A 27,091-nucleotide genomic window follows, 5' to 3' on the forward strand; every position below is an offset into this window, starting at 1 on the left:
GGATGAGAAGATCGTGGTACCGCATCTGTTCTTTGTGGTTGTTCTTTCTTTCCGCTCCCCTCAAGAATTGGTGCAGGGGCTACAAGGGCTACAAGGGCTACCACTTGAAGTCGGATGCGCATCAAGAAACGCCAAGTTTTGTAGCGTGTTCAGGGGTCATGGGGCCGTGTATTGTTTGTTCAGGTACTATTCCAAACCCGCAGCCCAGGGCTTCAGTTCTCTAATTTACTTCTCTCTAAAGGATGGATCATGACATTAATACAAGGGAGTCGCGGTGAACCACGGAAGGTTCTCCAGAGCTATACCATCTAGCAACTGACACAGATTCTTGCTTCATGCTTTGGTCAATAAAGTTCCTCAGCCCGGAACCCTTAACTTGACCTCAGCAAATATGATCTCTTCAAGCACGATACCGTTTATCATCCTTAAGTGATCAAACGATACAGGAAGCCTACTATTCGTTTCTGAGTCCCTCGAGCACGCTGGAGCCACGTACAGCACTTTCGGAAGTCTTGGTACCAATTGGGTGAGAGACAAGGAATCCCTGACACACTTGGATCATTTCGACCATCACGTTCTACCCCTTACGTGGTTTCAAGTGGTCCGGGTACATTGGTCGTCGCTGCTGGCTGCCTTGGGTCCTAATAACTTCAAGAGATGTTGGGCAAAATACCCTATCGAGTAAGATGGCCTACTCCTACCGACAGTACAGTAGTTCATTATTGTCCATGATTGTTATTAGCAAGCTATCGCTGAAAAGATATTCTCGAGACTTGGACTGATGTACAGTCCTGAGGAAGCTATCCGTCGAATCAATACATAATGCCACCGAAGTGGCTTTGTTGGACAAGCTCTTTGATTAACACATCCTGCAAGCTGCGACTTGAAGAAAAAGCCCGTAAAGTACGCATTGATCGTTGCCCTTCAATGGGGTACCGTAATTGAACCCTGAGAGACAATCTTCTTACCGCATTGGGCTGGTCTTGGGGCAGCTCTGCGTCACCAGGACAATTTTTGTGGATGTGGAACAGAAGCTGGGACGAATGTGATCAGAGATGAGGCTTGCTTCTTTTCCCAAGATGACCGGTTTAGGGTCAATTTCTTTCGAAGTCTTCGAGGGTTTTAGCATATGTAAATGGTAGCTCATACTCCATGCTTTTGCAGTCATCGCTTTTCGAGTCTTGGGAAGGTTGTTTGTGTTTGCTCGCTCTAGACGGCCTGCTTCCAAACGTTGATCACACTGCTCACTAGGATACCGCATGACAGCAGATATAGGGAGAACCCGGAGCAAGGGGGGACGACGGCGGTGAGAACGAACTATGCCTCAACCATACTTGACATTGTTATTATTGGCGGCGGGAAGAATTCAGATTGTGCGTTCTCGAATTGGTAAAGCCCAGTGTCCGGCGTCACACCTTTTTACCTCGGCATATAGAGACATGTCATGCACAAGAGACATAACCTGCAGTCAGGAGGGTTTTCTTTTTCGCAAGGCATGCAGCGGGCGGGAACAGGCTTGTTTCCAGCTTGGGGGCGGAGAGGCTAAGGTGCAGACAATAATCCATGGCCCCTGTTGCCCCTAATCGAGCGCAACATTTGGGCACGACTTCTCCATACCTCCTTCAAATCTTGCACCACCAACACCAACACCATCACCTCACTCCAATGATGCTTCACACCTGCCTTTCGGAGTGTCCGAGGGTAGGATGCTGGAGCACAAATGGCGTTCCAATAATGCTTCTTTGAAATCTCCATTGGCATTAGCTTGCATGACAACTATAATGGTCTACCATCTTGAGGTGCTAGCTTGCAGTAGCCAACACCAATGAGAGCGCCCACAGCAGACCAACTGGATCTTCATGCAGCCTCTCCTGATTTTGTGGTGTCCATAAGACTGTGAAGTTGTGTGGTAGTTTTAAACATGGACCATCATTCTTACAATTGTATCAGCAGACTTTCGTTCATGATCCCTTCTTGCACTGTTACTCGTTCTTTCCGTTGGCGCAAACTGACTGTTCAGGAGCTTGATTGCATATGATATTGTTTCACGAAGCATGTGAAGGAGTCTACCTACCATATCACCATGGAAAATGTTTGAAGCCACCGTTTCCCGCTCAGGTATGCTTCGGGTGGTGTGTTCAAGAATATGAAGGTGTACTAGATGTCGAAATTTATGCGTCGCTGTCCCCATACGAAAGATTCCTCAAGGACCTCTCCAATTCATCCGCCTAATCGCAACACCGTGACTGCGACCGAATAAACCTCCTCGTTCTCTGTCTTTTCTATATCTCGAGATCAGTGTAGGACGACCAAAGAAATCAGCCAATGCTGGTAGACTTTATGTCTTCAGATCTTATTAGGCTATGTCCGGGCCGAGTCTCAGACGGCGAGCCTTCACACAATGGTCTGCGAGCTGCGAGTTTACATGAATCACACAAGGAAATGTTCAGGAGCGAAGGCCAACAAGCACTTAGAGAGAATACTTCTGTCAGACCCTCGTCGACCGATAGGATAGACCAGAAAGACTGTGCTAAGCCAGCCTTGAGCAGCCAACATTCCAGAACAGAGAAAGCCAGTTGCCCCAAATCAGAAGAAAACAGGACACCCTCTGCATCACCACGGAAGAGACGTCGACCCAAGGTCCCCACGGGACCCACAGCTCCAATTCCGCGCCGACGAAGCAGCGTACCGGTCCGTCGAAATGGCCCGGATTTAATCTCCTTCCACCGACGGAGCTGTCAACTGTTCCAATCATTGGAAGGCACGCTTGCATTGACTCACGAATGGAATGTTACAGATCAACCTTGTCCTAGATACAGCTTTACCCCAGACACTCGACATACATCCCCTTGTATCATCAAAACAGAGAACGGCTTCGCCTATCTAGCCTCAACGACCTCAACACCGCGCTTCGGGTCCGCAAGGAGCAGCAGAAGAAACTCCTCCGCCATAGTAACGCCGCTACCATCCCTTTACGACCGGTCAGGGCCAAATGCTACCGCCACCACTTCTTCCTCGTCCAGCACACTAGCCGACACATCATCCTCCACTCTGGAAGAAAAGCTCATTGCTTCGTTGGAGTCACTGCCTCCACGACCTCATCCAGTCTCCATTATTTCTTGGACGTCGACCGAAAGTCGTCGGCGCGAGTACGAAGAGATCCATCAATCGTACAGTGGTGTTCGTGGGCTATGGAAGAAGATTACACCACGCTGGTGTCGTGGCAAATGCGAGAGGAAGGGATTCTTTCATGAGAAGAAGGATGGTGAGGTGGACAGTGTGAGGAGGTATAGGATGAATCTGGATGATGAAGAGGATGACGATAATGAGAAAAATGCAAGAATTGATGATGGTGCTGATGACGACAGGGGAAGGAAGAAAGAGAAAAGGGATAAGAAAAGAGATAGTCGATGGACTTGGCTATCGTTGCTGCGGTGAAAACCTTTTCGCATGCACGAAAACCACGAGTTCATTGTTACGTAGAGAAATAATGATTGCATTGCGGTGTTGGCTCTGGTCGAATTTTGAGCCGGAACAGGGACATGATATGATACCCATAGAGGCCGATATGGCCATGCTTTATAACTATAACTAATGCATTTTGAAATCTGAAGCTCCAATGCTTTTTTGCTCGACGGGAATCTCTTTTCATGGCAGTAACCAGATATACATGGAGATCATCGGCAGTATCTGTACTTGCCATCATGAAAAGAATTTCTCATATGAATGTATAAGAAATATTGTATAGGCATCTTACGATCAAGCGAGTTTCCGAGAACTGATTCCTACATAGCACGAGACAAACCATACGTTCCCCCATGGGCTGGAGGACAGAAGCGGAGCAGTCGCAGCGATGTCATCGAATCCCTTGGGCGGCGGATTATATAATACAGCAATATGACTTGGGGGAATTCGACGATGGAGTCGAGGAATAGGGGATCATCAATGAGTTCACCCAAAGTACGGCGGAAGAACCTGCCATCAAAGGACAAGAGCATGAAAGTGTGATCTCGTACTTGGTAATGGTGATCGATATCTTGAAAGCACTCTTGAAACTTGATTTCTGTAATTAATTAGGAGGTCTTAGAAGTAGATCTATAGAAAGTATGAACGAGATTTGATTGATAAGCTATGCTAATGGTAGCTAGTTCTTTCTGGATGGGGTCTTTCATCTTGCAGTTGCTCAATATATAGTAGGCTCATGATGATGTTGTTGCCGCGTTGAGGCTCTGCCGATATCCACAGCTCGGAAACCGAGCTTTTGATACAACACATTTCTCGACTGTCCTTTCGTTTTGATAAGACATCTGGCAAAAACCTTTCAGATTCCTTCATAGTAGCAACATACGCTGCGTGCAAGTAGATGCTATTCTCCGTTTGCGTGAGCTGTCCCAAAGATAGAATCCACCATCTCGCCACCTCTGGTAGCCAACGTCGACAGAAGAGTGTCAGACAAGCCATGCGTGCTTTCATTGCAGCCCTGCAACCAGATTCCAGCATCGGCGCTGACCTTGCTCCTATCCATTTCCACCTTGTAGTCTCTCCGTACGCGCCAGTTGTTGTCTGCTTGAGGCCGGAGGTGCTCCAAGCTCTTCAGCATCTTTTCATGGGCGTTTCGAACATAGCCTGTTGCGAGTATGACAGCGTCGACTTCAAGCATCTCCTGATCTGAGCCTGGTGGACTTCCTAGAGGGCTGATGTTCTTGATGGTGAGGCTCAGCTTGCCACACTTACTGCCCTCGTCCTTCGTAACGTGGGTGATCTCACGAGAGGGTAGAATGCGACGTTGCCATTGCGCCTCATCCGGTTGCTTGACTCTCTGTTCATAAAGGTCGTGGTAGATCTGTTCAAGAAGCTCCAATCGCACAACGCTGTAGTTGGTGCCTCTGTCTGCTCTTAGCGCATCCGCGCGAGCAGCAGGAAGACCATTGTAGAAATGGTCTGTTCGTTCCGGATCAAAGATTTCATTTACACTTTTTTTGGTTAGTAGAGCACCTGAACAGGGAGTAACAACTTACAACGGGGAGTCATCGCTTGGGCGCAAGGCTGTGTCCCGGATGATCAATGATATCATCGCTGACGGGTACTTATAGTGCAGATCGCGAAAGATTTCGGCTGCACTTTGGCCGCTACCAACGACAGCTATGCTGTAGGAACTGGTCTTGTCCGGCAGCAGCGTGGGTACACGGCTGCGGTATTGTGACGAGTGGATGACACGTGGTTCGTCGCTTGGAAAAGACACTGGGATGTGCGGTTGCCCTCCAACAGCAATCACGACATTGCGAGCCTTTCTCATGGACACGCTACCATCGTGGATGTTTCGGCTGCTGACAAGAAAGTAATCGATCTTGGTAGATGGTTCGGATACCTCTTTGGGTGACACCTCTAAAACCTCCTGACCATACTCGACCACGTCAGTAAAGTGATCGGCGCACCAGCGGAGGTAATCTTCAAACTCAGCCCTTGACGGCAGGAAAGTACCCAAATTCGAGAATTGGACAAGTCGGTGGTGCCTATGGAGGTAATTGAGAAAGGTGAACTCGCTTCGAGGGTCACGTAAGGTTGCTAAGTCTTTGATAAAGGATATCTGCATCTTTGAGCCAGGGAGAAGCATGCCTGCATGCCATGCAAACTGATGCTGCTTCTCCAAGAAGCACACCTTGGGCTGTTTGCCATCGATACAATTGGCATTGTCCAGCGCGTCGTTCAGTGCGACAGCGATTGCTAAACTTGCAGGGCCAAAGCCAATGCATAGTAGATTGTGTATTTCTTGAGGTTCCACAGGGCAGAGCTTCGGCTTCTGCAGAAATCCATTGTGCTCTGACCGCTGCAGCAAGGTATTCTCACCATTCTCACATATTGGTTTGCAAGTGATGCTGCCAGAGTTTGTCTTAACCTCCAGAAACGGCGACATTGTAGATACTAGAAACAAATCTCAAGTTTGATCAAATAGATACGATGACTCAGAAATAGTACAATACACAGCAGTTTAAGCACAAAGGTCTGTGACAGGCACTGTAGCATAAAGTCTTGAGTTGCAGAGCTTCTAGATGACAGTAGGATGACATACTTTGGGTGGGAGAAGAACTGGATGTGTTGGATGGAGTTTAGTCTTCGCCTTGATTTACTAGCAGTTGCTCCTTCCCATCCTCCTCCCGTCCTTGACCGCATCGATCTGCTCTACACCAGAAGCGAGAGCACCCGTCATGAGTCACAGCAGGGCAATTAGAAGTCCGACCTCGACGAACAAGAATGGACAAGAAGGGACAAGAATGGACAAAAATGGACAAGAATCATACCAAGGGAATAATTCATGTGCCAAGCTGATTAAAATCTGATTAGATCCTGCAGCCATAGATTAGATTAGATGCGATATCGGAGAAATTCGCACCATGTGGTTCGGCATGTGTCAACGGGTCATGGTCGACGCTCTTGCTTTCACCAGAATCTCGGTGAAAGAGAGAAGTGAGGACATAACTTTTGGTGAGCAACAGGAGTAGAAACAGCCATTAAAAGGGCAATTAAAGGCCGGTCGAGCGAATCTGTCATGGTAGGACTAGGAGTAGACATGTAGAACAGGGCCTGGTGGATTAGTCATGCACAATATCAAGACACGGGAATTGGGATAAACCGGTGTCAGCAAACAACGTTTCTTCAACAAGCCGAAGAAAACGCGACGGAGGAGCTACTGTTGCAAATACAGAACAGCTAGCAGCCATGATGTCTGTGAGGTTCTTGCACACGCGGATTTGCGCATCAGACAGAGTCTCAATTCATCCGCCGTGAACGTCCTGAGCTTCGCGTCGATATCCGTCGTGACAATATGGATCACAGAGTCATATACACCAAGTTTCCTAATCTGTTTGACACAGCCAAGACCCAGTCTGGTAGAGTAGCGCTACAGACGAAATGGCCAGTCTCTCTATCGCAGGATATTCTCATTCTTTCTTGGGCTTCACTTCTCCAATCATATACAAGCATCACAGAGCCGGTGTTTTCTTTCGAGGGGCACGCTGTTCAAGCCAATGCCTTCCTCGGCTCCTGGAATAAGGTAGAAGCTGAAGGCGTCAATGAAAGAGATGATCATCATACTTCCATCGCTCTGAAACCGGTAGGTTAGGAAAAGCTTGCAAGCAGGCGGCAGAACTGACAATCACCAGCTCTATGGAGAACCCATCCTTGCGCTCGAGCTGTGGTATGACAGTGAGTCTGGGACTACTGCCTTAGCATCAGCTGGTTCTGTTCCATACTCTTTCCTTCCACAAATACTGAGCCAACTTGAGCACAAAATGAGCAATCAAGCAGCGTCAGATGACTTCTCCCCCCCAAAGGCTCCGCTTTTATCAATCGTCAATCCAGAGAGACAGCTCGTTCCTGGGCCACATTTCCTGCATCAACTTGTACATGCTGCCTCACCTTCTACGACTGCCATCGATTTTCTTTCTTCAAACAGGAAAAGAGTCCAGCTTTCGTACCAAGACCTGCATCGGCTCTCTGATTGCCTAGCAAAACGTCTCGACCGTGCCATTAATCGGAGTTACGGTCAGCACGAAGCTTGCACCGACAGTATCACTGTTCCCATACTGATACCACAAAGCCCAGAGCTTTATATCTCCCAGCTTGCTATATTGAGGACCGGAGCAGCATTCTGTCCCTTACATCTTGATGTACCTCAGGAAAGGCTAAAGTTTATTATGGAAGACGTGGGTGCGAAAGTGGTAGTGACCACACAAGAGTGCAGACACCGCTTTTCTTACTCGAATCTCGGCTTCGAAATCTTTTCATTGGTAATAGATGAAGAAGATGAAAGTCACATTGCCGACTTGTGCGTGTCTGGCGATTTTCCGGCACAGAAACACGCGGAGAAGCTTGCGTATATCATGTATACGTCTGGCTCTACTGGTTTGCCGAAAGGGGTCGGCATTTCCCATCGAGCAGTTTCACAAGCATTGTTGGCTCATGACAAGTATGTGCCACAATATCATCGGTTCCTACAATTCGCCGCACCAACGTTTGATGTCTCCATTTTCGAGATCTTTTTCACTTTTTACAGAGGAGCTACTCTGGTCTGTTGTCATCGAGAGACCATGCTGAACGATCTTACTGGCGTGATGAATGCGCTCAGAGTAGATGCTGCTGAACTTACTCCTACGGTAGCAGGCACGTTGCTGCGAAATTGGAGTACAGTACCATCTCTGAACCTGCTTCTGACGATTGGCGAAGTGCTTCCAACGTCTGTGGTTGAGAAATTTGAGCCCTGCCCAGATCGTGGACGTGTCCTTCTACCCATGTATGGCCCAACGGAGGCCTCTATACATTGCACTGTCGCACCCACTATCAACAGTGAGTCAAAAGCTGGCATTATCGGCCAGCCACTCTCCACGGTTTCAGCATTTGTGATCGCGGAAGAACAAACTCTTGAGCCTCACATCCTTCCAATGGGCTTCGTTGGGGAGCTCGCTATTGGTGGACAGCTTGCGCAAGGCTACATCAACCGCCCTGAGCAGACTCGTGCTGCATTTGTAACGTTGCCCAGCTATGGACTTGTCTATCGCAGCGGAGACCGAGCGCGACTCTTGCCAAGTGGCCAACTCGAGTACCTCGGACGAATTGCTTCTGGTCAAGTCAAGATCCGAGGACAGCGAGTAGAGCTGGGCGAAGTCGAGCAAATCATATGTCAGGTCGAGAGCGTTCGCTTCTCAGTTTGCAGCATCATTGAGGGCAACCTTATCGCTTTCTGTTTGATTGATAACGATGCGCAGATATCCACTTCTCGTCAAGCTCTGCAAGAAAAATGCAAATCCTGGCTAAACCCCATCATGCGCCCAAAGGACTTCGTCATACTTACTGGACAGCTGCCACGACTCCCTTCTGGAAAGGTAGACAGGCGGAGCCTGGAAAGTCTATACCTCAGCCAACGTCTTGCTGTAGACTCGGCTACACCTAACACTGGTAGTGAGCTGGAGAGCTTCTTAGCTGACGTTGTTCGAAAGGAGCTTAGCATTGATACTACCTGTTCAGAGGATCTGTGGTCAAAAGGACTCGATTCGCTCCGTGCCATCAGCCTTGCTTCCAAGTTGAGGCATAGCGGCATCGAGGTGTCAGCGACAGATATATTGGCAGCTGATACGATTGCCACACTTTCAGAAGCCTTGCAGCAAAGGCAGACATCTCATTCTGTTATGGTTGCAGCAATAAACAGCCGAACGGCTTCGCCCGAGACCATGAAAGATATGCTCAAGCCAAGATTCAGTACAGCAGAATTCTTGGAAATCGAGGATATCGTGCCATGCAGCAAACTGCAATCAGCAATGCTAGCGGAATCTGTGATTGCAAAACACGTCAATTTCAACGGGCTGAAGATCGAGATTGCAAACTCGGTGTCTGTGGAAGACTTTATGAAAGCGTTCCGTCGACTTGCTGAGCTTAATGAAATCCTCCGGTCTGGTTTCGTTCAGTTCGATGAGCAAGAGTCTGGCTTTGCTCGCATTGTGTGGAAGAGATTAGACTGTGCTACCCGGATCGAGTTTGAACAGCATGATCCTGGTAACGCGTGTGGACTAAACGAAGTCTCCGACATGTCTCTTCTGCAGCCTTTACGCTTTAAGATTGCCTCGGTCATGAACCGCACCACAGTATCTGTATACATCCATCATGCTCTTTATGATGGCTGGTCCTGGGATCTTATGATGACCGACATTAATCTACTGATCCAAGGGAAGGAGCCTCCTAAGAGACCTCAGTTCCAGCAATTCGTTCAGTGCGAGGAGGCTTTCCTCTCCAGCGAAATCGCTAGCACCGCTCAGGACTACTGGATGGACCACCTCCGAGGCGCGGTCCCAACACCTTTGCCTGTGCTAAACATGAGAAAATGTACAGCCGAGATTCGTACCTTCCGCCGAGCTATCGAGATAAACTTGTCTCTTCTAAATTCGATGTCCAAGGGACTGCGTATCAGCCGGCACAGCATTGCATCTGCTGCCTTTGCTACTCTTTTGAAATTCTACTGTGGGACCTCTGAGGTTGTCTTTGGCTCTGTATCTTCCGGCCGCACACTTTCCATACCAGGCATAGAGAACATGATTGGCCCTTGCATTTCAACACTGCCTATTAAAATCAATTTCGATCACATACGAACAGTAGGTGATCTTCTCTTGCACACGCACCAGCTGCATCATAATTTCCTTCATTTTGGCCAGGTGCCTCTTCGTGATATCAAGAGGGCGGCTGGAATTACTGGCGATCAAGTTTTGTTCGATGCACTATTCGTGTGGCAGGAGAGTCTTGAAAGCAACAAAGAGACCAAATCTAGTCTTTCGGTAATAGATGGAACAGATTTTCTTCAATATGCTTTGGTTTTCGAGTTGGAACCAGGTTCTCATCAAGTTCAGGTGAAAGCCACTTATGACACCTCGGTCCTATGTACTGAGCAGGTCGAATTGCTGGTGAATCAGTTTGAAGCTATTCTTGACTATTACACTTTGGCCTCACATAACCTCTGGGAAGAGATTCTTGATCAATTCAAACCTCAAGACTTATCAATCGCAAATACAACTTGCTCTAGCATCGATTGCACAATCACAATTTCATCTACGATTGATCGCCTTGCGCGCGAAGATCCGACGCGAGTTGCGATAGATTTTGTGGACGATTTTGACCCACTCACCGCTGTCCTGAAAAGATCGAGGTTAACTTACTGCGAGTTGAGCGAAAGAGCAGGTCTTGTGGCTCAATTTCTTTTGGCCAAAGGCATCTTGGTCGACGAGATTGTGTGTCTGTTCATGAATAAGTCCATTCCGCTCTATGTATCCATCCTCGGGGTTTTGAAAGCTGGTGCAGCATACATTGTGATAGATCCGCAAGCTCCTCCAGAACGCACACGCAGAATCATCGAAGGTGTAAAATGTCGCCACTGCCTGACAAGTCTCGGCTTTCAGGGCCACGACCTTCTAGGCAAAATCCAGCGTGTTCTCTTCTTCGATGAAATCGCAAAGAGTGCACAGCACGATGCAGTTCCCTGTACGGTTGATGATACAAACCTTGCATATGCCGTTTTCACCTCTGGCAGCAGTGGCATACCAAAGGGAGTGTTGATTACGCGCAAAAACATTCTCAGTAACATTGACGTTTTGTCCCGACTATATCCATCGGTGGAAAGTGGAACACTGCTGCAAGCTTGCTCCCCAGCCTTTGATGGTAAGGTCCACCTCAGTATAGGGAATATCCTCTGACGCTTCTAGTTTCCGTGTTCGAGATACTGTATGCTTGGCACATGGGAATGCGGCTTTGCGCCACCTCCAACGATATCCTCTTCCGTGATATGGAGCACCTCATTGGATTGCTAAATGTTACCCATCTGAGTCTTACACCTTCCGTGGCAGCCCTTATAAGGCCAAGTAATGTCCCTAATGTGCAGATGCTGGTTACCGCTGGAGAAGCTGTGACCTCGAAAGTCTTTCGTGACTGGTCTGATCGTGGCCTGTATCAAGGGTATGGTCCCAGCGAGACAACGAATATATGCTCCGTTCGTTGCAAGGTCTCTGTTTCCGACCACATCAATAACATTGGCAATCCTCTTCCTAACACATCGATGTTCATTTCTAATAGTGAGGCATTTTGTCCTCTTCCTAAAGGTGCTTTGGGCGAAATCTGGATTGGGGGAGACCAAGTTGGGCGGGGCTACCTCAATGACCCAAGCCTAACAGCCGAAAGGTTCATTGATCATGCAGAATATGGCAAACTCTACAAATCCGGTGATCTCGGTCGTATGCTCCCGGATGGTAGTACATTGTTCCATGGACGTCAGGATGATCAGATCAAACTGAGAGGGCAGAGGATAGAGCTCGGTGAAATTGAACATACACTTCTTCGAGAGACAGCCGTCTCGGATAGTATTTGTCTCGTGACTGAGCAATCAGAGCAGACACCAAGTCGCCTCGTTGCTTATTGGTCGTCGTTACCGTCTTCGAAAGTTGACACGATGTCCTACAACAGGTCTCTGTTTGAGAAACTACAGTCACAATTACCCACATACATGGTGCCAGACTACTTGATACCAGTTGAAATGCTCCCACTCACGTCCCAGGGAAAGGCTGATAGAAAAGTCTTGAAGCAAATGTACCTTAATATGGACCCTGCCGCATTGAAAAAATATGCCAGACAAGGGGACAATATGCAGGAATGGGAACCTATGGACATAAATGAAACATCAGTGGCTCGAGCAATTGCGGAGGTGACTGGCTCGCCGTTGTCTGTCATTGATCGCAATACTTCCTTCTTTGCCCTTGGCCTAGACTCCATAAGTTGCATCGGCCTTTCCAGGAAACTGCTTGATTCAGGCTTTGGAGTTGTTGATGCGTCACTAATATTGCGCCACGCTTCGATCTCAAGGCTGCTGAGAGCGTTCTCAGCTATACAAGTCGCTCGCAGCACTAAGTATGGTGGAGAGTCAAAACTGCGACAGATCTTCGATGAAGAGTGGCAAGAGACCGTGCGATTGCGATATGCTCGAAAGGGATACTCTGTCCAAAAGATACTACCATGTACGCCACTTCAGCAGGCTATGCTCTCTCACGCAGAAGGCGGTCGCAGTGGAGCTTACCAAAATCGATTAACGTTCACTGTTTTTGGAGACTTGCAACAGCTGCAAGATGCATGGAGCACTTGTATCAGTAGTCACGAAATACTCCGTACCGGCTTCGTTCTTACTTCTTCATCTCAATTTCCCTTTGCACAAATCGTTCTTGCTGACTATGTTGCCCCGTGGCATAATGGAAATCGTGCCGACCAGGCGGAAACTGAGTGGGAGAGATTAATGGTTCCCCCCTACTCATTCACAGTTGAGAAACAATCCAATGCGTCCCCACCCAGGCTGATCCTGCAGATCCATCACGCGCTCTACGATGCGCAATCTATGTCACTACTGTTTCATGATGTGGAACGAGCTTACCGAGGCGGCTCTATCGAAGCTGTCGTTTCTGTTGAGCCGTATCTTGATTATATGGTTGGTCTGGCGGAGGAATCCGCAGATCAGTTTTGGCGAGCGCATCTGGGGGACTACGAACCAAAGCTCTTGTCGCCACCCCCTCAGGAGCAGAAAGCTGGATCGAGACTACAGGAATCAAATCATCATATCTGTTCGCGGACGTCATTAGGAGCGCTGCTGGACAGCAGCAAGCAGATGAATGTCACACTCTTGACCTTGCTGCAGCTGACTTGGGCTCGCCTGCTGGCCAAATATTCCAATGGTACAGATATTTGTTTCGGAAATGTTTATAGCGGTCGGAATCTACCTATACATGACATCGAAAAGATCATTGGACCGTGCTTCAATACTCTCCCAGTCCGGACAACCTTTGGTAGGCACGATACTAACCAACAGGTAGCAAAAAGACTCCAAGATCACACTCTTGCGGCTTTGTCCTTTCAGCCTTCATCCTTGCGTCGGATCCAGCAAAGTCTAGGAGTGAGCAGACTCTTTGACACTATGCTATTGCTTCAAGGCGAGCCACCCAAACTCTGTTCCTCTATTTGGGCTCTAGAGGAAGATCTGGGAGACATGAAGTTTCCCTTGATCCTGGAGCTAGTGCCAATATCCCATTTGAATCAGCTGGACGTAATCATGCATGTGGAGCAAGATATATTGCCATTAGGTGCAGCAGACCTTTTACTCGCCGACTTCGATAGTCTCTTAGGCCATACGATACGTTATCCTGATGCCCTTGCCATCGATTGCTCCGTTCTCGGGCACAGAGAGCCGTTGATGTTGATCAGTCCGACGATAATGTCTGGTGAAGTCACTGCGACGCAGACGGAAGATTGTAGGCCACATCATGAGAGAGATTGGTCTCCGCTAGAACGCCACGTTTTGGAAGTCTTCTCCAAAATATCTGATGACCATGTCTCCAGTGTGTCCAGGGATACAACCATTTTTCACCTTGGTTTCGATAGTCTCAGCGCAATACAGATTGCGGCAGAGTTGAGGAAAGAAGGCTATCGATTATCGAGTGGAGATATACTGGAGGCAGCTACAGTACCTGGAATTGCCTCTCTCTGCGAGACACACTTACTCAATGAGCAAGACCATTTGTTGTTCGACTTTGATGCTTTCAGTGATAAGCACATCAATGAGGTGTGTGAGCGGCATCATATAAGTCGTCAGGTAGTGGAGGAGATCCGGCCCTGTACAACGTTTCAATCAAGAGTCTTAGCTGGTTTCCTTCGCTCCACAGGCCATGACTACCTCAACAGTGTATACTATGAGCTCGACGGTCACATCGACACGCGCCTATTGAGAAACGCTTGGGAAGCTGTGTCTTTGAGGCATGACATCCTTAGAACTGGGTTTGTCGAGATCGAGGATATACAATGTCCTTTCGCAATGATACTGTACTCTTCGAGTGCACACGCATTGCCGTGGTTGGAAGACGACGGTACTGCACCGAATGACTCTGCATATGCAAGATCACTGCTCCAGTCGCTACACGAGCCCCCGTGGCGCGTGGTCATTGGAAATCTGGGCAGTCGCAGGACAATGCGCATCTCCATGCTCCACGCACTTTTCGATGCGAGGACGTTTGAGCTGCTTCTTGACGAGGTGACTACGGCATATAGAGGCGAGAGGCTTGGAAGTGTCAATCCCATCAAGCCATGTATATCGAGGATGTTGCACAAGAGCTCGTCCCAGCCAACAGACACAAAGGCCATTATAGGTGATTCAAGTATTGTTCCATCAGCGAGGTTCCCTGATCTCCATTCGCACACTCCGGAAGACGGAGGCTTTCACACGATTGAGTTTTGCTGCTCCCATAGTCTTGCTCAGCTTCAGGCGAGTTGCAGAAATGCAGGCGTCACATTGCAAGTTGCTGGTCAGTGTGCCTGGGCTCGACTGCTATCAGCGTATACAGGGGAGAAGGCTCCGACCTTTGGCGTGGTCTTGAGCGGGCGTTCAGTCGAAGACGGCGAAGACTCCGTGCTCTTCCCCTGCATCAGCACGCTCCCTGTATCGGTCAAGGTTGAGGGTACCACAAACCGCGCGCTGCTTGCAGCGGCTACCAGGCAGAACTCAGCCCTTTTAAAGAATCCATTCGCGTTGTCACAAGGATGGTCAAGTGCTCAAGGCGATCTGTTTGATACTCTTTTCGTCCTTCAAAACCGAGGCACAGTTGCGTCATCATGCTTGTGGCATCTGCTGGCAGAAGATGCTAGGGCAAACTATACTGTATCTGTTGAAATGCTCATCAATGACCTCGAAAAGCTTTGTTTTCGTTTGACCTTACGCAAAGATATCGTCCCTATTGAGCAAGGTAAGCTACTTGTGAAGCAGCTCGATGCGAGTCTGCTAGACACCCTTGAGCGGCTAGATGATGAGGCTTCTAAGTTCATCCATGTTGGCAAAGAACTGATCTCGATTGCCCCGGCAAAAGAATCTATGATAGAGACTAGAGTACAATACCTGCATCAATTCGTGGAGATCATGGCCCGGGATTCTCCAAAGAAGATAGCATTTGAATTCGCGACGAACATTGTTGATGGAAAGGCCTTCAACATGTCGTGGTCGTACTCCCAGCTGGATGAGCAAGGCAACAGGGTTGCTCACATCTTACATCAGAATGGTGCCAGTCCTGGTGATTTGATCGGGATTTGCTTTGATAAATGCCCCGAAGCATCCTTTACGATCCTCGGAATCTTGAAAGCTGGTTGTGGGTTCCTTGCGATAGACCCATCCGCTCCAGAAGCACGCAAGAGATTCATACTGCATGACTCAAAATGCAGAGTGCTCTGCACAACCCAAGATAAAGCAAGCTCTACAGCGCTTATAGACAAGCTCCAAGTTCTCAGCATTGATAAAATACTCCAGGACAAGGGCTTGCCCTGCAATGCTGTGTCCCTATCGCGGAAGCTTGTCGGGGAGGACGTATGCTACTGCCTGTACACTTCTGGAACGACAGGCACGCCCAAAGGCTGTCTAATTACCCATGGGAATGCTGTCCAATTCGTACTTGCATTTCAGCGGTTGTTTGCTGGGTCTTGGGATGCTGATTCACGTTTCCTCCAGTTTGCATCGTTCCATTTTGACGTGAGCGTCATGGAACAGTATTGGAGTTGGAGCATTGGCATCTGCGTTACATCCGCCTCGCGAGATCTACTATTTGAAGATCTACCAGCAGCTATACGTGCGCTACAGATAACTCATATCGACCTTACGCCTAGTCTTGCGCGCTTGCTGACACCAGAAGAATGCCCTTCTCTTTGTCGAGGCGCTTTCATCACAGGTGGCGAGCAGTTGAGGCAAGATATCATTGATGCTTGGGGCGATGTAGGTGTCATCTATAATGGGTATGGTCCTAGCGAGGTGACCATTGGATGCACGATGTATCCACGTGTTCCGAAAACAGCAAAGCCCTCGAATATCGGGTGTGCATATGACAATGTTGGAGCATACGTCCTGGAGCCTGGCACTGAACATCTCGTGCTCAAAGGTGCCATTGGAGAGCTCTGTGTGTCAGGTCCATTGGTTGGTAAAGGATATCTCAACCGAGCGGAGCTGACAGCAGAGAAATTCAGGTTCCTCAACAACCAGCAGGCGCACGTCTATCGCACTGGCGATCTGGTACGGCTTTTGCATGACGGGAGCTTTTGTTTCATAGGCCGGGCTGATGACCAAGTCAAGCTCCGTGGACAACGACTCGAGATTGGCGAAATCAACCATATCATCCACCAGGCTTCTAAAATGATCAAAGAAGTTGCCACAATGGTATTGAGACACCACAAAGGCTCCAAAGAGCAACTTGTGGCATTTGTTGCGTTGTCCGAAAGACGTGCTGATGCGGAACACGCCGCAATAGATTTCAATCCAGAGCATCGAGCACTGCTACATCATATTCGCAGTTCCTGCAATAGTTCCTTGCCAGCTTATATGATCCCTACATTCATCATTCCACTCGTTGCGATGCCACTGTCAACGAACAACAAAGTTGACACCAAGCCTTTGAGAGCATTGTTCGAAGCCACATCTGCAACTGACTTACAGGAGCTGTCAGGGATGGGCACTTCTCTACAGCATATCGACCCTAAGCCAATGAGGACGATCGTCGAATCAATTTCTCGGGTAATCGCGCTCCCTGTGGAGGCTGTTCTTCCATCATCTAGGCTGTTCGAGCTCGGTCTTGATTCCATATCTGCAATTTCTCTCTCAAGATTGTTGAAGCGTGCAGGGTTTGATGCTGCCACTCCATCTATGATCATGCGGAATCCCGTCGTCGGCGATATGATGACTACACTGACAGAGAACGTCCCGATGCTGGAAGACAACGTGACTGCCAGGCAAGTCGCAAGGCAAAGAATTGTTGCGTTTGAGAAGACTCATCGTGCCGCCATTGAAAAGGCATCCCATGTAAGAGATCACGAAATTGAGAAGATTGCACCCTGTACACCACTTCAAGAAGGCATGATCGCCAGATGTCTGAGCAGTTGCGCGTCTGTGTACTTTTCAAGCTTCATCTTCGTTCTTGACGCAGATCTGGACATCGTTCGCCTTCAGGCAGCGTGGACGCGTGTTGAAGAGGAGAATGAAATCCTGCGAACTAAATTTGTTCCAACAAATGACGGATATGCACAAGTCGTCTTTAAGGATGCAGCGACCCCTTCAGCCAGGTTCCAGCATCTGCCAATAGTACAAAAAGCCGGCTACGAAGATGCCCTCAACCAGAATTTTGAGAAGTGGGCCGAGCGTGTGAGAACTTTTGAGGAGGAGTTATGGGGGCTCGACCTCTATCACGTGCCAGAGCACAGATTGCTGCACCTTAAAATCTTTCATGGTCTTTACGATGGCATCAGCCTTGGTCGCATGCTAGACGAAGTTGCTTGCATTTATGCTGCATCATCCACCCCATCTCCAAAGCCATCGTACCACGACGTCCTCCCCCTTGGTCCTCTGTTGCTTCCTGCCGGGGCAAAGGACTTTTGGACACAGAATTATAATGAGGTAAGATTGCTGGATCTACCCCTCAAGCACGACCCGAATACGGTCATTGCAAAATCTTCCAATATCGCCCTCTCGAACAACATGAGACAACTTCAAATGCAGCTCTGCGTTACAGAAGCCGCGATTTTCCAGGCTTGCTGGTTGATGACATTGAAGAAGAAATTCGAGATCTTTCCAGCAATCGGTGTTGTGGTCTCAGGCCGAGCGATTGATGCCGATGGGATGGAGAACGTAGTTGGGCCTCTCTTCAATACCATACCTTGTCAGATCAACGCGGATGCTTCGTCGACCTTGGCAGAGCTTGTCAAGACTTGTCATACCTTCAATGTTACAGCCATGCCGTACCATCACACGTCATTGAGCAGTATCCGAAAATGGATGGGGTTCAAGTCAACGGAGCCACTGTTTGACTCGCTGTTCGTGTTTCAGAAAGCAGTTACAACATTCACTCAGTCGCGTGAGCTCTGGACACAAATCGATTCCAAGTCTCAGCCAGACTACCCGCTAGCCATTGAGGTCGAGCAGGGGCCGGACCATGCCTTTACATGCACTATCGTCGCACAAGGTCAATATTTGTGCTGTGAAGAAGTGCAAGAGCTTCTTGACCTCTTTGGGACAATCCTGATAGATCTGCGCAACAATCTGCATAAGCCATCAAGATCTTTAAGAGCAGTGCTTTCGCGACCTCTTGACGCACAGAGGAGCAAGATTGGCTCTGCCGGTGAATTTTGTAGTAAGGAGCTAACGAACGGCCCTGTGCATTGCAAAGATGATTTTCGGTGGGACGCCATGTCGGATCTGATGAGACGTGAGATTGCAACCCTTTCACGCTCGGATATACACGAAGTTGCTCCTTATACCTCAATCTTCGAACTGGGTCTTGATAGCATAGATGCGATCAAGCTTTCTTCACGATTTAAAGCTGCTGGGACCCCCATATCCGTCAGCAGCATCCTGAAAGCAGGGTCGATAGCTGAAATGGTGAAACGTATTTCTGCTGCAGGAGCCTCCACGGGGAGCACTCTTAAAGCAGACTTTGACCAAATATGTAAAGATCTACGGAAGAGTCTAGAAAACCAAGCTGTGCCGGTCGAGAATTACTTAAACGTGTTGCCAGTCACTCCACTGCAAGAGACCATGCTAGCCAATTACCAACAATACTATTCCCAAGATGTCCTTAGATTGTCAGGGGACGTTCATACAGAGAAGCTCAAATCCGCGTGGCGTGTTGCTTTCGCCTCTCATGATATCTTGAGAACTGTCTTCGTGGAGGTCGAAGACCCGCGATCGGGCTCCATCTACGCTCAGCTTGTCCCCCGAACCATCGATTTCGAATGTATTTCTACGAGTGTGGATAGCGAAGCCCAGCTGCAGATCCTTCTTTCTGACCAAGAATCACAAGCGGTCCAGGGAGGCATCAGTTCAGTTGCCCTGCGTTTAACCTTTGTGGATATCGGACCAACCACTTATCTAATCGTTGGTCTGCCGCATGCTGTCTATGATGGCTGGTCAATCAATCTCCTTCACCAGGACGTTGCGAGGTGTTACAATGGCTTACAGTGTGAGCGGCCGAACTATGAACCCGTGCTGGAACACATACTTGGTTCTGTGTCTGAAAAGTCATGTTTATTCTGGAGCAATCATCTTAGTGATCTGCACACCAAGCCATTTGGTTCATCTCAAGCTGAGCGACCGACATACGGCACGTCTAACAGACATGAAATATCTTCAAGGGTGGCAGTCACCCCGGTAGTTGCGTTTTGCAAAGCGGCAGGCGTGACGTTGCAGTCTCTAGCACTCACATGCTGGGCACTTGTACTTGCACGATATACGAACAGTCGAGATGTTTGCTTTGGTGTGGTACTGGCTGGCCGTGACATTGAGAATGCTGATCAGATGATGTTTCCCACCATGAACACTGTCCCCTTCCGTGTCGTGATCCAAGGAAGCAAGCTCGACACTGTTAAGCGGGTCCATGACTTAATTCTTGCCATCTCTGAGCATCAGCATTTCCCTCTCCGCAAGGCCAAATCGTTGGCCAAAGGCTCCGCTGGCCACCTGTTTGACACTCTATTTATGTACCAGAAGAAGCCATCGCAGACTGAGCAGCTGAAGCCACTGTACACATCTGTAGGGGGTTCCTCCAATCCTGAATACCCGATCAATGTGGAGATGGAGCTACTTCATGAAGACATCATCTGGAGAACGGCATGCAAAGATCATGTTCTTGATATGAGAGGTACGCAAGCTCTGCTTCATGATGTTGATTCCGTCTTGGATTCACTTATCATGGAGCCCTCGACGTCTGCTTTCACGTCATCGCCCGATGGATCGTCCAACTGCAACCTGCCTGCATTGACCAATGGAGTGACAGAGAGTCATTCACATGGTGCCTCCACGACTGTGTCGAAAAAGACGCACATGCATCAGCCCGGAATTTTGCTCTATGAGGAAGCGATAAGAGAAGTTCTGAGCAATATCTCAAGCGTTGAAGAAGGGAAGATCACAGAGTCTACGAGTCTTTTCCACCTCGGTCTTGACAGCATCAGTGCTATCAAAGTGTCGTCTGCTTTGAAAAAGCGGTCAATATCGCTACCTGTCAGTGAGATGTTGAGAACTCTTACCGTGCAGAGCATGGCTAAAGCTGCTAAGCCTTTAATAGCATCCAGTGGCAGGGAATTGGCCAATCACCGTAAGAGCGAGACATGGCTGCTCGATCAGAACTGTGTTCGGAATTCATTGAAAGAAGCGGGTATCCTAGAAGACCAGGTTGAAGATATCTTTCCATGCACCTCAGGCCAAGAATTCTTCTTGGGATTGTGGCAGGCTTCTGGAGGTAAGCTCTTCTATCCTGAGTTCTGCTACCAGGTCCAAGGGCGCTCCGTAAGTCGACAGACCATCAATTCAGCTTGGCACCGACTTCTGCAAGCTGTTCCTGTGCTTAGAACAGTATTTGTGTCCAGTTCGAACCCGTACGCATCCAGGCTTCAGATCGTTCTGAAGGATGTACTCACGCCCGTGATCTGGGCAGGAGAGAGGGCTCCGCATACGAAGGCTACAAATGAGCTGCCAGCACATTATGATCATCCACCGGTGTTCCTTTGCGCAACAGAAACGCCTACGGCTATATTTCTCAAGTTGCGAATTCACCACGCTCTCTACGACGGAGTCAGCTTACCAAGAATAATGCAAGCTTTCAGGTCGTTCTGCGACAGCTCAAGTAATCCACTAAATCTAGAAATCGGTTTTCAGAATCATCTTAATTGGCTACAGAACGGCACAACCAAGGACCAGCGGAAAACTTTCTGGGCTTCATACTTGAATGGAATCTCTACATTCCAGCCACGGCGCACGGCTTCATTCAAGGCCGAGAGAGTTGAAATATTTCGACCTAAGCTGGTTGATGGTCTGGGTCCGATTGCGCAGAAACTGAAGGAAAATGCCATTAGCTTCCAAGCACTTTTCTTCGCGGCCTATGCTCGTGCTCATTCGAAAATTCTAGCGCGTCTGACCTGCACAATTGAAGAACTCGGCGAGCTCGTGGTAGGAGTCTACCTGGCAAATCGTTCCCATGACCACGAAGGGCTTTCGACACTCTTGGCTCCTACGGTCAACGTGGTTCCACTGAAGATCCCCGTCCGACATGAGTCCTCTCTTTTTGAGACTGCCAGGGCGGTACAGGAAGATCTTGCGCAGATTGGCTCCATCGAACAGTGTACCGTTTCTTTGTCTGAAGTATACGAGTGGACAGGTGTGAGGATTGACTGCTTTCTGAACTTCCTGAAATTGCCTGGTATGGAGAACACGTCGAGCTCACCTGAAACCGAGGTAGAAGTTCAGGAGGTAGGGCTTGAGGATTGGCCGCAACACAATATCATCGACCATGACCCGCCGCTTCCCTTGGCAGATCATGGTATATGCATACAGAAGGATAGTATCTATCTGGTGAGGTCCTGTTATTCCGTACAGAAAAACAGTTACACTGACCACTTTACAGCCATCAATAGACATCGAAGCAGCAATCAGGGATGACGCGCTAGATGTTGGCGTTTTTGCTCCTTCCGAACTGCTCGACAGGCCGGGCGCGGAAAGTTTGCTGGCAGAGCTTCATGCTTTATTACGCAGCTGCCAGCATTGATTTTGGTGGAGAATAGCCTACGCTGCACGAGGAAGCATTGAGGCAGGATGCTCGATTTGAATTGCCATTCTATCCACCTATCCAGGCTAAGTTAGAGCCAAGACTTCGGCCTCTCGATTCTCGACCCTGGAGAATAACTACGTATAGATAACCATAAAAGACAGTCACTCCTCTGAGCGAAGTCCTGAATGGCATTGTGCGATCTGTGCCAAAGTATCGATCTTACCAAGCTGAGCAACAAGGATGGAGAACTTTTCCAGCACCATAAGTGCAATGGATAGGAGCAATTTGAATGATTCTAGTAGGATGATGGAGAGAAGCTGGGGAGCAGCAAGAGCTAATCTAAGAAGCAGCAGCGCCAAGGCAGAGCTAACGGGACGTGCACGTGACAATAAGACTCACACAGCCGTGTTGTTATCAAGAGATTGAGGATGTCCACTCTGTGGGTTGTTTGTGACAGCTTTCAGACAAGGGATGGATCATCCCGGGACAGGAATCACTTTACGCCTAGAGCCTTATTCTGCCATTTCCCCCCGTCGTCCTGACAAGAACGAGAAAATTCCTTATGAACGGTGCAATCTACATGAGGGATGTATTTTTAAGATGTACGACAGTATCGAAGGACCGTACTTAAAGTTGTCTGAATTGATACCAAATTCTCCGTCCTAAATTGGCTCTGCTTCGATCGTCGAACCAGAAGTCATTCGCAAGTCTGTCGGCAAAAAGCCGTTCTATCTCCTGATGGTGCAGCGCGTATATCAAAAAACTTGGCAAGAGGGAGATGGGAAAGATGGTATGATTACATGGCCTTGGTGTTGCAGCGAACAGGGAAGAGAGAGGATGGGACAGTGTACCGCAGGGTTGAAATGGTGAAGTTGAAGGACACGCTGCCAGAGGAGTGGTTTGAGGGGCTGCAAAAGAGGAGGATCACCATAGTTGGAATATGTCAGCATAGCTATTGCGGAAATTCCCATTAAGGGGTCTCTCAACATGTCTCTCCTCCGCAAGTCAACCTGCTCGGGATCGTGTAAAGAAGTTGAGAGACCCTGCGGGTAGCATAGTTGACACGTTACCAGTTGTGCAACCTCTTCAAGGTTAAAAAGCATCTCCTACTGCGCCTGCAACCAGACTTTGTCCCGCTACTCTCGAGCAACACCCACCCCGTTCCAATCTTCCGTCCCACATCCAGAAAACGAACGTTGTCTAATCCTGTATGCCCTCCAAGAAAACACTTCAAGCAAAACACTCGCCCAACTGCCAGGGCGTAGCTTTTGCTATATATATCTTTATTGCACAGGTACAAATGTCCTCGGACATATGGCTCAGTGGTATTCACTACTGAGTGAGCAAAACCGGCGCCAGCTAGTTTTCATAGCGGATATATTCTCTCCTTCCAGTATCGAACCTCTCCTACGGCAAAGTTCGAGAGTAGAGATATTGATGTGAACTTTTTGGCTCTTTTTCTGGCTCTTTTTTTGCAACTTGGTTTGTGTGCTGGTCATGGATTGTTTCTTGTGCAGTCCGAAAGGGTTTGGAGGGGATATAGCTCTGAATTGCTTCAAGGCTTGTCATGTTGACATGTATTGTTTATTTTTGTCATGAAATGCCCAACCGCTAGACCCGTACTTTCGCCCTGCTGATCGCTATAAACCCTCCTCTTCTGCACCGCTGGCCGCTTTCCTCTCCGCACGTCTCATGGGCAATATGAAGAGCTCCCCCTCAGAATCTCTGACCATAATACTACTGGTGCTGGATGCTGTAGCATTCTCTGCATCCCAAGGTTCTCCTTTCCGCTCCTGTGCCTAGAGGATCTCTTCTCAGCGCCCCATGTCTGTCCATGGCTCAAATGGCTGTCTAATGCGGCAGCTCGTAAGATAGTGTTTTGACGCTCATACCAGTGTCCCGTCTAATTGGTCATAGCAAATCGAAATCGTCTTCTCTACCCTGATACCTCTCCACTGTTCGCCGGATCTTGCTTCCATCAACCCAAGTCACGAAATCTTCCATTCCTCTAGTGACCAGATAGGCCGGATCCGTCACCACTTCTGTTCCCACCCGCACATGGCCTTGCTCGATGAACTTGTGAGCCGCACTGACCAACTCTACCATACCTATCCGAACCATCAGGATACCCAGCCGTCGCCTGCAGAAACTCGACACGGTAACCTCCTTCTCAACAGCGCTCAGCCCTGCCCCTTGAGATCTTGACTGCTTGATGATACCCATTTGGTGGAGTTTTTCAAGCAGCGCCACTTCTGTCTCTAGGCGGTAGGGATCTGATGGGTCGAGGTCGGCAAGCTTATGCGCCAACTGGCGCAAAGATCCACACAGAGCATTGTACTTGGAGTAGTCCAGAGGGTCGGTGAGGTGATAGCGACGGCGAACGGAGGCGGAGCGATGGTCAGGGCCGTCAGATTTGTAGGTGAGAAAGTCTACTTTGCGCAGGAGTTTGCGCTCGTGGTAGGCGAGCTTGCGCACCATTGTGAGAATGGGCGCTTGCAGGTAAACGAGACAAGATGGATTGCAGGTAGGCGGTCTTGGTTGGCGGAAGCTGCAAGGCGAATCTCAAAGCGCATTGAAGAGCAGAATCTTCAATCCTAATTGAAGGTCTCGTGGGTGGTTGTGCTTTCGCACAGTACTAGTAGTGGAGGCTTGGCCTAGATCTTTAGGTATGCATGGTCGGAGCACGCCCTGGAGCAATAGCGGCCATGGCCCTCTGGCCCATCGGTCTAGTTAGTTAAGAATTCCGGCCACATCATCACAACATCGCGTCATCCCACCACACACAGTCGTTCAAAATATTGCCAATGATATCACATCGCACAACAGCTACGTGTACCCAAGTACGGAGGCTATAGTCCCGACCGTGATCTCGACATGCCTCGCCCGCCCGTCAAACGCTCGAAGCTGAACAATTCAAACCAAGCAGCGAAACGCGCCCCGAACAACCCTCTTAGCAGCTCACCAGCGGCACGCCGTCGCCAGCTGCATGAAAAGCTTGCCCATAAAAGTGTCGGTCGCGTACCAGATGATAGCGATGACAGTGATGAACTAGTCGTCAAATCCAGCACGCCACGTAACAGAAGAGGTGTTCCGCGGCAAGAGATCTATGCTTCTGGGGGTGTTGCGAAGGGCGATAAGGTAGCGGCGCACAAGTCTTCTTCGCATAAGAGGGAGCGCGTGGTCCCTGAAGAGCTATCGAGGTCAGAAGCAAGGCTGAACGGGGTGGGCAAGAATGCACAAGCTAAGACCCGAGGCTTGAGGCCCATCAATCGTCTTTCGACTTCGCAAACGGCTCGACCTACCACAAGCAAAGTGCCCACAAGCGTGATACGCTCTCCATCTGAATATGCTCCTGTGGATGCTTCAAGAGAAGGAGGGCGAAAATCCCCTGCCGCCGAAACTTCGATTCTGGGACCCATCAGGACTCGCAAAAGGCAGCCCAGTATTTTACGATCAATTGATGGACCTGATTCAACCGTACTGGATCCAGACCTAGATGATTTTCTCCCAGACGACCAATCTACACCGCTGGACGCCTCTCGTAAGCGCAAGCTATCTCGCTCGCCAAGGGCCTCCACACCAGTTCAATCGCCACCACAAGCAGATATTCTCACAACAGGCAACAAAGATGCAACCAATGGAGAGCCAGACCTACCACCGCTTCTCTCAAGCGCTATATCGCAAAGACAACAGTCTCCCCCGGAGATAGACAGCGACACCATGGCGCCACCACAAAGTAGTAGCAGCGGTCCAAGCCCAGTCAAGGCGAAGACTCCCTTGCCCAGCACAACCAAGCTCAATCACCGAAAAACCAAAGAGCCGAAGTCATTATCAACAGCAGCCCTCCAAGCCCTAATGCCAACTCGACGTCAGCAGCGAGCTCGACGAGAACGAGCCGCAAAAGCAACGAGCGATTTTGACATCCCGGAAGACTCGAGTGACCCTCCGAACGGCGCCGCGGAGAACCAAGCGGCTGATCCTGACGCCGAAGAGAGTTACATTGCCAGCCCTAAACCCGCCAAAAAAGGCAAGAAAACCACGTTACACCAAACCATGAAACTCCAGAAGACGAACAAGATCCCAGCTCTCCACAAATCCAATCCCAAGAGCTCCCAAACATCCAAAGGGAAAGAAGGAGGAGGAGCCGAAGGCGGAAGAAGTATACATGGCAAACCAAAAAGCCACAACTCCAGTACGCAATCACCATCACCTTCACCACCCACATCTAAATCCATATCTACACCCCGAGCCACGCCTCTTACTGCTGGTGCTAAGACTTCTTCTCAGCAGCAGCAACAACCAAAACAACAAGCACCACCACCACCACCACCACCACCACCACCACCACCACCTCAATCCACAAGAGGCAAAAGCCTCAGATCGTACTCGAAAGCCGCTCGAGAGGCCGAGCAAGGCTCGGCAGAAAAAGAGCAAGGAGACAAGGAGAACAGACCCTCGCTTTCGTCCGCCGACTCCTCCAGACGGGGAAAGGTGACGCCACGCCAAAGCCGCGGCGAAGCACTCTCTCCTGACGACACCGACGACATCTCCATCGAGATCGGCCGGCCGTATAGGAGCCGCACGCATGCTGCTGCTATCGAAGACGCAGACGCAGACGACGAGGGCGGAGCAGACATCCTGAGAGAAGAACAGGCGCGACTGGCCCAGAAGTTCAAGGAGGTGGATGAGTGGGATCTCGAGTTCGAGGATGTCACTATGTTGGATGATGATGATGCGGGTGATCCGCTTGCACGCTGAGGGGTGCGGCGGCATCTAGAGAGAGAAGTGGGGCGAGGTTTACATCGTTATGTGCCTCTTGACCAGTGGCGGCGCATGAAACCGTGTGCGCCTCGGTGCCCTGATGGTGTCTGCATTTTTTGTTTTCTTATTCAAGCTGGGTTTTCTAGGATTGCCTTTTCTTTTGCTTGCTGCGATTACGGAATGAATGGATGGATTGCCTCGTT

The 27,091-nt window shown here is 49.3% G+C and overlaps 5 protein-coding genes across 5 annotated transcripts; 3 read left to right on the forward strand and 2 right to left on the reverse strand.

Moving 5' to 3' along the window:
• Window positions 1-2,340: 2,340 nt before the first annotated feature.
• EPUS_01120 (uncharacterized protein) lies at window positions 2,341-3,438 on the forward strand (the record flags this gene model as incomplete). The annotated part of the gene is made up of 1 exon (XM_007807032.1): window positions 2,341-3,438. One exon carries the CDS (start codon window positions 2,341-2,343, stop codon window positions 3,436-3,438), a length of 1,098 nt encoding a protein of 365 aa, XP_007805223.1.
• Window positions 3,439-4,366: 928 nt separating this feature from the next.
• On the reverse strand, window positions 4,367-5,914 carry EPUS_01121 (uncharacterized protein; the record flags this gene model as incomplete). Its single annotated transcript, XM_007807033.1, has 2 exons — window positions 4,367-4,973; window positions 5,019-5,914. The coding sequence occupies 2 exons, from the start codon at window positions 5,912-5,914 to the stop codon at window positions 4,367-4,369; spliced, it is 1,503 nt and encodes a 500-aa protein (XP_007805224.1).
• A 909-nt stretch (window positions 5,915-6,823) lies between these two features.
• Window positions 6,824-22,124, forward strand: EPUS_01122 (uncharacterized protein; the record flags this gene model as incomplete). The annotated part of the gene is made up of 4 exons (XM_007807034.1): window positions 6,824-7,111; window positions 7,161-11,196; window positions 11,241-21,931; window positions 21,984-22,124. The coding sequence occupies 4 exons, from the start codon at window positions 6,824-6,826 to the stop codon at window positions 22,122-22,124; spliced, it is 15,156 nt and encodes a 5,051-aa protein (XP_007805225.1).
• Window positions 22,125-24,038: 1,914 nt separating this feature from the next.
• Window positions 24,039-24,605, reverse strand: EPUS_01123 (U3 small nucleolar ribonucleoprotein imp3; the record flags this gene model as incomplete). The annotated part of the gene is made up of 1 exon (XM_007807035.1): window positions 24,039-24,605. One exon carries the CDS (start codon window positions 24,603-24,605, stop codon window positions 24,039-24,041), a length of 567 nt encoding a protein of 188 aa, XP_007805226.1.
• A 396-nt stretch (window positions 24,606-25,001) lies between these two features.
• On the forward strand, window positions 25,002-26,885 carry EPUS_01124 (uncharacterized protein; the record flags this gene model as incomplete). The annotated part of the gene is made up of 1 exon (XM_007807036.1): window positions 25,002-26,885. The coding sequence occupies one exon, from the start codon at window positions 25,002-25,004 to the stop codon at window positions 26,883-26,885; it is 1,884 nt and encodes a 627-aa protein (XP_007805227.1).
• Window positions 26,886-27,091: the final 206 nt, after the last annotated feature.

Source organism: Endocarpon pusillum (assembly GCF_000464535.1).
Source record: "Endocarpon pusillum Z07020 unplaced genomic scaffold scaffold6441, whole genome shotgun sequence".
In the NCBI taxonomy this organism is placed as follows: Eukaryota; Fungi; Ascomycota; class Eurotiomycetes; order Verrucariales; family Verrucariaceae; genus Endocarpon; species Endocarpon pusillum.